The 14432-nt window shown below is 38.8% G+C and overlaps 1 protein-coding gene across 1 annotated transcript; it reads right to left on the minus strand.

Moving 5' to 3' along the window:
* Positions 1-1819: 1819 nt before the first annotated feature.
* cited4b (Cbp/p300-interacting transactivator, with Glu/Asp-rich carboxy-terminal domain, 4b) lies at positions 1820-6076 on the minus strand. The gene is made up of 2 exons (XM_067405440.1): positions 5910-6076; positions 1820-5169 (listed from the first exon to the last, which is right to left on the minus strand). The coding sequence occupies exon 2, from the start codon at positions 5158-5160 to the stop codon at positions 4399-4401; it is 762 nt and encodes a 253-aa protein (XP_067261541.1). The 5' UTR covers positions 5161-5169; positions 5910-6076; the 3' UTR covers positions 1820-4398.
* Positions 6077-14432: the final 8356 nt, after the last annotated feature.

Here is a 14432-nt window from a genome sequence, read left to right on the forward strand (position 1 = left end):
CGTGGTCTATGAATATGCTAATTAGCAACGCCTCCACTCACTCGCACGAGCTCAGAGATCCACTCGGTCAATTTGCTGAGTTAAATGCAGCTCAATGGTATTGCTTTTTACAATGCTAGGCACATAACTGTAATTATACACTAATAATGTGTTACACAAACCATGTTTCTGTTCGCGAGTCAGACAGCTGTCTCAGTATCCTTAGAAACGCTTTGAATACCTTAGGGTAGGGCTGGGCGATATATCGCATGCGATTGTCACGCGCATTTCGTCAGTAAAGCCGGTTCCCTGATTACCGCTAAATCGCCATCACCTGCTTTCAAATGGAGCGGCATTTAATAGACAGAGCCGTAGATCACCGATAAGCTACGCAATATCGCGTTCATTATCGCAGATGAATCGCATTCGATAATGAGCGCGATATTGCGTAGCTTTTCAGACATTTAGTTCATCATAACATTGTTATATACATCATACGCCCACTATATGGCCAAATCTAACCGATTTTTTATATCTACAGAAAATATACCAGATATCCTCTTGAGACTCTCCTGCTTCAAAGTGGTCATGGTTAATGATATGCTAAAGCCCGACAGCAGGTAGACATGATTGGTTACAAGGTAGTTTGTGACGTCAGAAACACCAGCATTTTCAAACTGGGGGTTTGAGGTGGGGTTTTTTTCACTGCAGTTTTAAGAAAATACTCAGCAATGGTGTTGACTAATGAATTTGCACATGGTTTGTCTTAAAGTATATTAGAAAACACCACATAGACATATAAACAACATTAAAAAATCGATTTTCACCACATGGAGACGTCAAGGAAGTGTGTTATTCACTTTAAGCGATTATATTTTCGCCAGGCGGTTTTCACTGTGGGTCACGTGAAGTTTGAGAATGGTGAGGCGTCCATGCCACAAGCCCACAACAAAGATATTCAAAATAAAAATTCTAAAATTCAACTAACTCATTGGTGGGCTTGTATTTACATATTAAAACATGAGCAGTAGCCTACATGACGCTATTCCAAGGTTTCGCATGCAAATACTAACACAGAATCACCAGTTCGAATCTGTCTGATTGATCAATTGAATGGACTCAACGATTCTGTCAGATTGGCTACTGAATCAACATTCAACTACTAATTTACAGACCTGTGAATTGCGTTGCGTTATTTCTTCAATTACTGTTTTAGGTAGCCGTTAGGCTGCTCTTGTAATGCTGTCAGGTGTCGTTTGCAGATATTTTAATACAACACTACAGTATTTCTTTTACTGGTCTTTGAACAACATGTACCTCTCCTTCTAGACTAAGACTTGAATTAGTAAACACCTTAGCCACAAACTGTTGTCAGGAAAGCCCTGTGTAAGAAAGAAATTGCTGACTCCATGATATGCTTAAGAGGGGTGGTCTCCGGGATCCTTCATGGCTAATGGGTAAAACCCTAGACAGAATTTCCCACACTACCCATCTCAATTTCAGTAAGTGGCTTTTTTTTTTTAAACAAGACATTTCTTGTTTTATGACCTTGTCATTTGCTCATTCTAGTGAATCTAAGGTTGTTCAGAGAACTCACTCAGAAAGAACAGTAGGTGTGTGTTCTTGTGTGTGTTTAGAGATTATTGTGGGTGGCCTCAGAGAGAGAGACAGCAAAAAACAGTCAACAGTAAATGTCTCCTGTCACACCCTGCTTAGCGTATGTCTAGTCTGGCTCCTCAGAGGTGGATTTACACCAAGAGTTTGACAAAGAGTAAAAATATGATGCTTTAATACAAAAAGGCTTTAGCAATCCATGTAGTTTTAAAAAACATTAAAAGTTAATTATGATAAATTGCTGTTCCATTGCGTTTTTCTCTTTGCAAAACAATCAGCTAAGAACTGAAAGTAATAATAGGTCACACCCAGTTCCTAACAGACGGATCAGTGGTGCCATCTTAGGCCTGGCCGAGGACGCCCAGAGATAGCCTACTGTTCTCATTCACACAATAGCTGCATGTTCCATCATCTAAAAAAGTAGCCACACACACCTTCCCTCTCGTGCTCACACACCTATATTTATCTGTTTTAAATCGCAACGTTCATGAAGACAGCTGAATTCCCCAGAGAAGCGGTGAGATTACTGATCTTTGAACTGAAAACCCCCATGGTTCAAAAGCAGGCAGTAGAGTTTCTTTTGAACTGTTTCTATCTATAAATGTTGGATTAAATGTCACTTAGCACGTGTTACCCTTAGAACTTGTTTACACTGTACTCATGTACAGTCCAAGCATCAAAACATCCAGGTCATTCTACAAAACAAGTGCCTGTTTTAAGCTTCAAAAAGGCTTGAAACATTCTGACATACAAAATGTTTTTACGTCTTAAGAAATTTCTAAATATTAATATACGTACACTGCCATTCAAAAATTTGGGGTCAGTAAGAATCTTAAGTCTGTTATGCATTCCTGAATGGGAATTTGTACTTTTTTAGTCTGAACACACTACAGGTTAATCCACAAGAACAACATTAGAGATTTAATTTGGCTGCATACTGGTCCAGGACTAGGCACAGTCGATTCACATCAAGATCTTCTACGGGAAAGGGCATCAAAGTCAACTCAAGAGCAAGTCAGAGACTAACAAACAGTGTAGTTTTTGAAAATAAACAGGGTGGAGCTAACATTTGAAGCACTCCAATAGTGTCTGTTAGTTCATTCCTGGCACTTTACCATCCGCAGGCATTGTATTATTAAGGCTTATTTTGATACCACAGCAATCAAAGAGGAACCCAATACAAGTGCTACTACCAAGTAACCTCAATTGACTTTCTTCAAGCCCTTCCTCCGTCAAGGAGGAACAGGAAGTGACAGTGGAGCGTTAACGGCTTGTCACTGCAATCTTCACCCTTCCCCCACTCAAACCCCCTCACCACAGCATGTCCGTAAATGGACAACATTTTGCCCTCCATTCCCAGGACAAAAAACACAGGCCCAAGGTTCACACAAAGCCTTATAATGTCAAGGTAAGCACAGATTAACCTGGACAGTTTCCACTACCTCCCCCATACACACCTTTATTACATCTGAAAGTAGGAAAAAAGTTCTTGCTTTACAAACAGACTGGTAAATGAGACCTAACAAACACACAAATGAAGAAAGCCATTGAAGCACAGTTCAACCACTTTGTGCCAAGCATGAAACTAGTTTGTCGTTTTAAACCAAAAAAAGGTTAGTTAGTGGAAGCTGTGGTGCACCAATGATTCTTAGAGCCATTGCCAATCTAGAAACCGCTTTTAACGAGAGGCATAGCCATTGTTTCTAACACTTTTGCACATTAGATTTCCCAGCTTCATGCTTTCCCAGACCTTTACAACTTTCTGAATGGCAAAAGATGATATTTTGAAGGATATTTATGTCAATACAATGAAATTCAAAGGTGCCCAAAAGGACATCGGATCCTATTGACCTGCACTGTATGGAGAAGGAAAAACCAAACAGTCTCTCAAAATAACTTCTGTTCCATTGAAGAAAATGCATAGAGTTGGAACAATGAGTGAACCATCGCTTTAATGATATTGCTGCATAACTAATGAAGGAAACACTTTGTCCCAGGAAGATCATTTAAAAAGAAATCTTGACACGTTAAACCAAAGACTTCTATTCTGTAGCTTTTCAGATTGCTTTTGACTTATACCTTCTTCAGAATCTTTCACTCACCCCTTTTCATTTCCATAAATAAGATAAGAGATTGATGAAAAATTAGGCCACAGTTAAAACATGGCCATCTTTATTACAAGTCACACATAGGTTTGAGCCCTCCTGGACTGTTAGGGGGTGGGGGAGACAAATAAATAAAAGCAACTTGATTTAAGGCAATTCTAAAGCTTAGACAGACCATTGTATCAAGACAGGCATTAACCACTATTGTAAACAAGCTGTGGTTTGGGTTTACTGAGACTTTACTGTCCAACAAAACATTAGACTTACAGTTTGAGTGGGATGAACAAAGTTTGGAGTCTAAATTATCAAAAACAACAATTCAGCAATCCCATTCTGGGAGTTTCCATAAACCACAGGCTCTTAATGTCATGGCTGTTTTTGTTCTATGTTAATACATCTGATAAGCAATAAATAAATACATTTTTAAATGTAAAACTGCATTGAAGACAAATAAGGTTTGAGTGTCTTTACATTGCACCAAGTTCACAGTTCTGAAGTGTTGTTACATTCATTCATCCACGGAACGCTGCCCAGCGTTCCAGCAAGAAACAGAACTGTAGTCCTGACAGGAGCTTTACCACCCGTTTCTGTGGACAAAGAGGCATCTGATCGCCTCGTCTTGGTGATGGCAGTCACATAAATCATCAAAAGAGCAACTCTCGCTGCCCATCCCGCCTTCAAGCGTCCATACAGTCCGATCTCAGCAGCTAACGGTGCTTGGCTGCTGTTTGCTCACAAAGTCTGAGATAAAGTCAAACTCGTTCTGTCCCAGGAAGAGTTCAGGGAGTTCCTGCACCCTGTCCAATCCTAGCTCCATAACCAGCGATGTCAAAACCTCTTCGTCGATCAAATCTGCGTCCATGCCGTTGAGACTGAGAGCCGGGCCGGCCATGTGTTGCATGTTGCTTAGCTGGGCCTGACCCATGCGAAACTGTGCCCCGTTCCCCATGTGGTTGCCGTTCATGTGTCCCAGTGGGTGTCCATGGTACTGCGTGTTGAGTTTCTGAAGGTGCATGCTGGCCATGAGCTGTTGGGAAGTGAGACCCCCACTCATGTACTGTTGTTGTTGCTGTGGCGGAGGCTGTTGCTGCTGCGCTTGGTGCATGTGGTGGTGCTGTTGATGCTGCGGTTGATGCTGCTGCTGTTGGTGCTGCTGAACGTGATGTTGCTGCTGCTGCTGGCCCTGGTTGTTGAACATCATGTTCGACTGCATTTGGTGGTGACCCATCTGTCCATTCATAGGCCCCACCATATTGGCCCGCTGGCGCATGGCAGCCTCCAGGTTTCCTTGAGGCCCCGCTCCATAGTGCATCATCTGTCCGTTGGGCATGGCTCTCAGGCCGGGCTGGGGCGCGTGCTGCTGGGGGCCCGCCTGCAGGCCTCCGTTCATGCCAATCCGGTAGCCATGCAGACCCCCATTTCCCTGGCTGTGGTTCATGGGCATCATCATGTGCTCTGCCATAGAATCTCCCTTCATTAAAACAGATGAGATTAGACTTAGAATTGAAGTGATGACAACAGAAGGAAGTCCTTTTAATCTCAGCCAAATCAAAGTAAATATGTGCAGTTTAATTCTATAATTTGTCAACATTCAGTAGTGACTAAACTAATTTTCCCTCTATAGACAGGTAGGAGAGGTGTTTGACTATTTTTTCACCCTCCAACCCACCTGACTACCCACTCAACACACTACAACCTCTTAAAACCCAATGGTGCACATCCAAACAACACTTTTAAAATTGAGTGGGGTATTCTTCCCCGTTCTAAACCGTTCACACATAGCCTTATCTAATTTCCATCTAAATAAATGCCAAGTATGTTTAACCACTGGATATAAACAATGAAGGTAACTGAAAACGCATTTGAATTAGGCTAAACCATTATTTGAGTAGAAGAAAAAAAAACGCCCATTCTATATTACAATACTGTACTTTACACACAGAAAATTAAAGAATGCAAAGCATAAAGCCAAAGAAAGTCACCGTGCAGTCAAGCAAACAATGGATCTGCCACCCTGAGCTCTAAAGCACTGGCGGTGTCTCAAAATCTACTGAGCTGCCTACCAAGACAGCGTTTTTGGGCATCACGGACGCGTGCAAAAGCCCCAAAATGCTGCACGCGCTTTTAGCGACTATAATGCTGTCTAGATAGGCAGCACACTGTGTTTTGAGACACAGTCCGTGAGTTTCTCAAGCGTTTTGAATCTCTTACCCCGTGTCCTATGATCAGTGACTCCGCCGCGGCAGGACAATTGAGCTTTATCTGTTCAAAAGCCTCTGAAGAACTATACTTTATATTCCACAAGGTGAAGCTTCATACTCCAGCGGACAGACACACAAAAGAACGCTGCTCACTATCTTCAAACGAGTGTGTGTTTTCTGGGTCAACTCCACGGCTTATATACATGAGAAAAGCGGAGAGGTGGAGCTATCGTTGACTCTCTATCCTTTGTTGCCATTGGCCCTGCTGCTTAATATCAGTGTGCATAGAAACCCCTAGCGGTTTCTGTCAAACACTGGCCAATTTCTGTCCACAATTTTGGGTTGTTATTCTGTTTCTGATTTAAAGTGAAGAGGAAATCCCTTTCGAAGAAGTTGATCTGTGATGTTAAGTAAAGCTAGATATAGGGGAAGAGATAGATAGATAGATAGATAGATAGATAGATAGATAGATAGATAGATAGATAGATAGATAGATAGATAGATAGATAGATAGATAGATAGATAGATAGATAGATAGATAGATAGATAGATAGATAGATAGATAGATAGATAGATGTGTACAATCTTGAAGCTGAAATGTGTTTTTTATGTATATTATGTCCATAATGTTGCAATGCAAATAAAGCTTCTTGCATCTGAATCTAGATAACAAACATATCTAGCTGAAGACAAAACAGTTTTGGACTATTAATCTTATTGTTTATCTCTAGTATATGTCTTTACATGTTGTTCTCCAGAGCTGTTTTTGTTTTGGTCGGTCTGAGTGGTTATACATTAGTGTGAGAGAGTGTGTGTGATCTGGCGGCTCTGTGGCAGTCCATGTGACCCAGCGCTCTGCTCTGCTGTGTCTTTGCTGGGTGAGAGAGAGGGGAGGGGAAAGGAATGCTGGTGCTATTCTGGGCCACCGGCTGAAGTGGTGGTGGTGAGCATGCAAGGCTGGGCCGCATGTGCAATTTATTGGAAGTTGCAGATCACAAGGTAGACTAAATGGTGGGAGAGCTTCCTAACGGTTCAGTTCTGGTGATCTTAATGAAGATGCTGTAATGTAGCCAGACCCAAACTAGGCCCTGGTCACTTGCCTTGCTCCAAACACAACAACACTGGGCTTGTCTGTTTGGGAGAACAGGGAATCAACATCCTCTGTTTGGTCACAATAGCTCTCTGTTTACCCAGAGGTCAACACTGGTCAGAGCAGAACCTCACACCTCTAAAGTGTATTATCTCTTGACAAATTAACATCTCAATTCCAGTGTCTTTGTTTCATGTTATTGCCAAGATCATGGGTGTAATTTGTATGATAATCTGTTAGCACCTTCAACAGCTTGCTGCACCTCTAAAGTGTTAAAGGCAAATTTTGTGGTGTTAGGAGGTATGTGACAGAAGTCACATCAGTTTCACATTATAGGTCCAAAGTTAAGTAATCATGATAAGCATAAACTAGTCCAATCTAGACCAACTAAAATGTTCAGCTTGTACAGAACTGAGCAACAAGATCATCTTCAGCAAGACCAGCTAGTTATTTTTGTTCCTTCCATATCATTGCTTATCTGGATATGAAAGGTCATCAGTTGAAAATTGTTTATAGTATATAGGGCTTGCTCATGATTATAGTACTAGTCATGTAGATTATGGATCATCTGGCATTACCAAACTCCTTGAAAAAAACTGTTCTGTATTGAGATTCTGCTGCCTGAAGCATAAAATACATACTTTTTCAAGCAGTTAGTAAATAGAGGCTTGTTCAAAATATTTGCTCTATATATTATTTCTTTCATTTTTGTTGTAGTTTTGTAATGTTTGTTTTGGTGTTTGGTATTCCATTCATGTTAAAGGTAGCTGATGTGTTTTTTAAAAAAAATATTAGGTTAAAATTTTAATGAATGTATAAAGTAAAGTGTGTATTCTATGTGCTAGTCACCAAGTGTTTCAAGTTTCCCACCATGCTTTTCATTCACTAGTTCATTTTATATGGTCCTGCAGTGCGACACAAATGCAGTGTTGTGGGTACCTCATTACAAGTAACCTGAGTTATGTAATCAGATTACTTTTTCAATTACCTAGTATAGTAACACATTACTTTTAAATTTACAACAAAATATCTGAGTTGCTTTTTCAAATAAGTAACACAAGTTTTCTCTTTTATTGACTGCCTATGTCCTGTCCCCATGTTGAGAGAAATCAGGAATGAGGTGCAGAGGCTCATCTAGACTAAATGTTAGCATACATTTACTCATCTCGCTTGCACAAAAGCAGATTCACTATTCCTGAAAATGAATAAACACAGTGAAATGGAAACTATTTACCAAACCTCCAATAATTAAAATGCTACATAATACATAATTGATGTATTTAATCTAACTTGATTAACCAATGTCTTTGCAGTTGACCTTTGATAAACCAATTAAAAACCAATAAAAATCCCAGGATGTCCTTCAAAAAGAGTAGAGATGTAACCCCGGCATCCTGGCCAAATTTGCCCATTGGCTTCTGTCCATCATGGCCTCCTAATCATCCCTATATTGGCTTCATCACTCTGTCTCCTCTCCACCAATAAGTTGGTGTGTGTGGTAGGCGTTCTGGCACAATATGGCTGCCGTCGCATCATCCAGGTGGATGCTGCACATTGGTGGTGGTTGAGGAGATTCCCTCTTCCATATGTAATGTGCTTTGAGTGACCAGAAAAGTGCTATATAAATGCAACAAATTATTATTATTAATTCAACCTGCTATTAAGCAAAAAATGTAGTTAAACATCACATTTGTGTTCATTTTTTGTTTTGTTTTTATTGCTGAAGTAAGAGTGTGTGAGTCATTTCATTTTTGGTATGAAAGGGCCTTTACATTTTCAAAAATAGAACTTTTGTTATTTTGTTATTTAAAAAAAACAAACACCAAGTCAAGCCCAGGAGAGAAAAAGTAGTGCAAAAAGAGCCCGATCAAATGCGTATCAATAGTACGAGTTTTAATCTCGTAGAATATATACGCCAAAATGAGTTTTGGCGTATATATTATTAAATATTATATTAATTGATAGGAGCTTTTAAGAGACCGTTTACATGACACCTTTTTCAACTGAAAACGAGAAACATTTTATGTGTTTTGGCCATTCATTTACATGACAACTGCATTTTGGGGGACCGAAAAAGCGAACCTTTGAAATGTGTTTCAAAGTGCAAGTTTTTGAAAACGATACCGTTATCTTCTACATATAAACTACAAAACCCTGAATTTTTGAAAACGGTAACATCACATATGTTCAGTCTATAGGCATGTAGTGTTTCTTTACAATTGACATCGCCATCTACTGGTCTGGCATGCATAATACAGCTTTTTTTTGTCGTTTTCTTGGATCCAAGTGAATGGGGATAATTTTGACAACGTTGTCGTCTGTACGCAAAAACGCAATGTTTTTAGTACATCGTTGTTGTGTAAAAGTACCCTTAAGTAATCAAATCATGAAAACAGCATGTCACACCACATGACGTGTTATCTTCTCTAAACTTTTAAGACTTTATTCATGTTGTCTCTTTTATATTTTGAGTTGTACCTCAGGCAACTAATTACTAATGGGGATCCAAATAAAGAATACAATACAAAGACTTTCACCAAGCTGTGTGTACATACAAAGAATAAGATCTCTGTTTTTAATAATCATTTATCTAGAGTCAGGTGTTCTGATTCACCAACAGAATACAGCAGCTGTGGTTAGAATCAATATTTTACTGAGAATAATCACACCACATATTCACAATTACCTGTGCATTAGACCTCATCCGCCCCTCGAGGCAGATGCACAGTCCATTGAGAACTCAGCTGTGGGAGCTGCTTATTTACCTACAATGCCACAGCTCTGCAAGAGTGTAGATGTAGACATGAAGGATTAATGTCCATTGACGCACAAACAATTCAAACATATGATTAAGCCTAAACATGCCAGTGGATAACAGCAGCACCACAGCCCTGAAAACTTGCCCTACAGTTAGTGGTTTAGCGGCTAGCTTAGACACCTATTTTGCTGGCTTGTTCGTACACTACAGTGTGTGTATCTGGCCAGCCGCGGGCTCGTCCTCCCCCACACCTGATTAGCAAAGAGGCAAGAAGCTGGAGGAGGGGCCAGCCAACTGCCACCAAGAGCCTCCTGCTACTCAAGAGAGGCTAAATACAGTTGATATTGAGACTGTAGATTGTATACGTAAAATTGACAGCTTTATCAGACTACATTCACCACCATTTACATGTTCACCAAAGAATTACTGTTTGATGTGGAGATGCTGAGCTGTAGGCATATTACATACTTTTTAAATTCACATTCTTGAGCTTATTCTGAATGACTCATCAGTGCACATTATTCCAATTAAATAAGATTGGTCTTCATGATTTTTAATCAATATATATTAACTTCATGCTCTTCATCTGAACTGATTTTGACTTACGCTGATGTCACTTGGATAACCAATATTGCTAACCAACAGCCAAATATCTAGGCAATGTTTAAACTCAATCTGGCTCCATTCTAAATATGCGACACCCACTTTTCACCATCCAGTTAATTCCTGAAACCCTGTTCTTGTTTGGAAATACATTCAGGAAAGACAATGATTCCTGAAAAATTCTCTAATGATTTCCACAAAAAAATATTAAACAGCACAACTTTTTTCGACATTGATAATAATAAGACATGTTTCTTGAGCACCAGGATATTAGAATGATTTCTGAAGGATCATGTGACACTGAACACTGGAGTAATGGCTGCTGAAAATTCAGTGTATACCCATCACAGGAATTACTGACATTTTAAAATATAATAAAATGGGAAAGTTTTAAATTGTAATAATATTTCACAATATTACGGTTTTTACTGTATATTTGTCAAAAACCAACCCCAAATGTTTGAATGGCAGTGTACATCACATTGAGGAAGTAAAAAGAGTAAATCGTAGATGTTACAGCATGCAAGAGTTTCTGAGTCACTCAGACACTTCGCCTTGCTTTGCTATGAGAAGATCAGACTTACAGCCACCCCAACCCAGTTACAGAAACACTTCACTATCTACCTTGTTTATTTAGCTCCAAAATGACCCCTTGCTCTCTCACATAAGATTTAAGCAGCTGGATATTGGTGCAAAGCTGTTGTTTTTGCCATTGTGTTTTCAATAGATTTCTTAGTAAGGGCTGGGAACTCGTTTTCATCAGTATTCTGGCATGAAGTTATTACAAATTGTAAGTAATATGTGTCAACAGGGTCACATCAGGTCAGGGTTTGGGTTCTGGCTGCCTTACAAGTGCACTCCCAATAAATAAATGACGCAATTATGAGTTGCAACAGATTGAATATGATTTAGCTGTGCGATTTGTTGTTGACTTCCATGGAATGTTTGGCAATTTATTTAAAAACAGCTAAATCAGTCAGATTATTACATACGTGATTACATTTTTATTACGTGCATCTTATACAGACAAGACTCATCATAAGGTATGACGGCTGTAATATAACAAGACCTTTATCTTGTGACTGGCCTTATAACTTCCAATGTCACAATTATAGGGCATAGTTCAGATTTTCCCAAGACTGCACTGTATGACAGCAGGAGCAGGACCTTCTACTGTTTCACCAAAACAGAAACACACCTGCTGGGCTTCAGAGAATCTTCTCCCCACCCCCACACATCCAACCCTTCCCCCAAGACCCTGCATATCCATAATGCTTTGTCTAATTCTACAGATCAACTTCTCCTGAAGCACCAAGACTTAACACATACACTTAACAAACTAAAGAGTGTTACCACCCACTCAAGACACAGGCCATTGAAAGAGTTCATCTCAGTGCTCTAGAACCATCGCAGGCGTTACCCTTCTAAAGCTTAGTGGTTGGCCCATAATCACCAAGCTGCCTGTTGGAACATTCACGGATAATTAAGGAAAAGATGTTCTATTCTGTTGACTGCTTCAACAGTGATGTTTGATAGCCTATTTGACATTTTGCTACATGCAGACATGGGTGCATGGTGGTTTCAGCACCTGCAGACCCAGTTTTGTTCACGCAAAACAATCTGTTTCAGTTGTGATGTGTGCACCATTTTTGCATGATCTGGCTCTCTCACTGCACAGCTGACGGGCGCAGCTGTGAGACCTGTAAGAATACACATCCCATATTGTTGTTGTTCTAAAGGTGTGTGACTCAGTGTTTATGCCTCTCACTGTATACAGTGAAGCAGTTACACAGAAAGCATTGTGGGTGCCCATGGCCTTGAATGTACAACAACCAGATGGTCCTTAAAACTAACGTTTTTTTTTTTTTTTTTGCCTAATCTTGTGTTTGCCTAATGTTGTGTACATATATATATATATATATACAGTACAGTCCAAAAGTTTGGAACCACTAAGATTTTTAATGTTTTTAAAAGAAGTTTCGTCTGCTCACCAAGGCTACATGTATTTAATTAAAAATACAGTAAAAACAGTAATATTGTGAAATATTATTACAATTTAAAATAACTGTTTTCTATTTGAATATATTTCAAATGTTTAAATGTTTATTGAGCAGCAAATCCGCATATTAGAATGATTTCTGAAGGATCATGTGACACTGAAGACTGGAGTAACGATGCTGAAAATTCAGCTTTGCATCACAGGAATAAATTACTTTGTCAAATATATTTAAATAGTACACAGTTATTTTAAATTGTAATAATATTTCACTATATTACTGTTTTTTTACTGTATTTTTAATTAAATAAATGTAGCCTTGGTGAGCAGATGAAACTTCTTTTAAAAACATAAAAAATCTTAGTGGTTCCAAAGTTTTGGACTGTACTGTGTATATTATATATATATATATATATAGTTCCTCAAATAAGTATATATTTATTGTGTGTGAGCAAGATATAAAGTCAATATATTTTGGTTGAGCTGATGAAAATCAATTTAAATTTAATAAAAAATTAATTTAATATAAATTTAAATATTTTAAATATAAATGATCAATTCAAATGATTATGCAAAAATTACATACAGTCAAACCAACATTTATTCAGACATCTTGAACATTTCATTCATTAATACAGTTTATTCACTATAGTTTAAAAAATGGCAATAAAATATGACACGATCTCAGTTAAACTGTGTCAGAAAAAAAAAAAATCTTAATTATGTCAGATAACACTTAAGCAAAACATGGTCAGGTCAAAGTGCCTGAATAATTTTTGGTTCAAATTTTTTAATCAATTTTACTGGTTGTCCAGAATTTTTTTGGGTATAATATGTCACAGTTTACTTTATTTTGCTATCCTCACTTATATAGTTCATTTATGTATCAAAACTATCAAAAATGTCTGAATATTTTTTTTGACCGTACAGTCAAACCAAAAATGTACAAAGACCTTTGAGGTGTGACAGGTCAAAATGAGGGAGGATACAGATATTTGAGGTTAAATCTAGCTTTTTTTCATGCTAAGCTAATTTTATGTTAGATAATAATCTCAGAAAAAATGAATGTCTATAATGCTTTAAAAAGTTACAAAGCAGCAGAGTGCACCATATTCATGGCAAGTGTTTGAACAACTATTAATTCTTAACATTCTTCAAAGACATACAAACAGTTGTTGATATATGTAACTGAGTTGTTGTTTTTTTTATCCAAGATAAATTGAGCTGATAATGCAAGCACCAAAATTGCTTGATAACCCAGTTTTTTCCCTGATTACTGTCACACTGAAATCACCCAGTTCTATGTTAGCTGTCAAAACCACCTCGTAAACTGTAACAAGAGTGCAGTGCTCTCAGTTTTATTTTCCTGTCATCATCGAACAGCGAAACTAAAGTTTGATTCTATCAGCACTCACTTGCGAGCCACCCCTCCTTACCTTATTTTGTGTTGTGGTGGTGAAGTGGCTGTGGGGGTGGGGGTTTGTTATTGTTCAGACTTCGCATACGAGAAATGTCTATAAATACATGCAATGCTTCCTCTTGGTGAACAGAACGCCCCATCACTGGGAAGTGGAGGCTGCTGGACATGGTGAGTCAGGGCCATGGGAGAGGACAGTGGGTGGATACACAGCCTCTGAGGAAGAGTCTTTCTCTTTTGCACTGGAGGGTCTTGTTTCATGGAGCTAGAGCAGCTTTTGACTTCTCTAAACCCCCTTTAGAGAGTGCCACATCCTGTTGAAAGCAGCCCTGAAAATGAAACTAGAATCATAATCATCACAAACTACTGCACAAATTAACAACATTTTATATTATCTAGCACTGTATACATGGTCTATACTGTACCTGTTCAGAAATACAGTGAACTGTTAAACGGTGTTGAGATTCCCTTTCCACAGTTAGTAAATCACTGTTTACTACACAGTTGTTCATGCCTAGGTACTGAAAGTGTTGATTATTTATGGGTTATGGAGACAGGGCTATCCATCAGTTCTCGTTCTGTGGGGAGATCAATGACATGCCATTGTGCTGTCACTATAAGGTTGTTTTTATTCCAAAATATCCAAAAGCTATGCAGCTATGCACCATA

The sequence above is a fragment of the Chanodichthys erythropterus genome, chromosome 2 (assembly GCF_024489055.1).
Source record: "Chanodichthys erythropterus isolate Z2021 chromosome 2, ASM2448905v1, whole genome shotgun sequence".
In the NCBI taxonomy this organism is placed as follows: Eukaryota; Metazoa; Chordata; class Actinopteri; order Cypriniformes; family Xenocyprididae; genus Chanodichthys; species Chanodichthys erythropterus.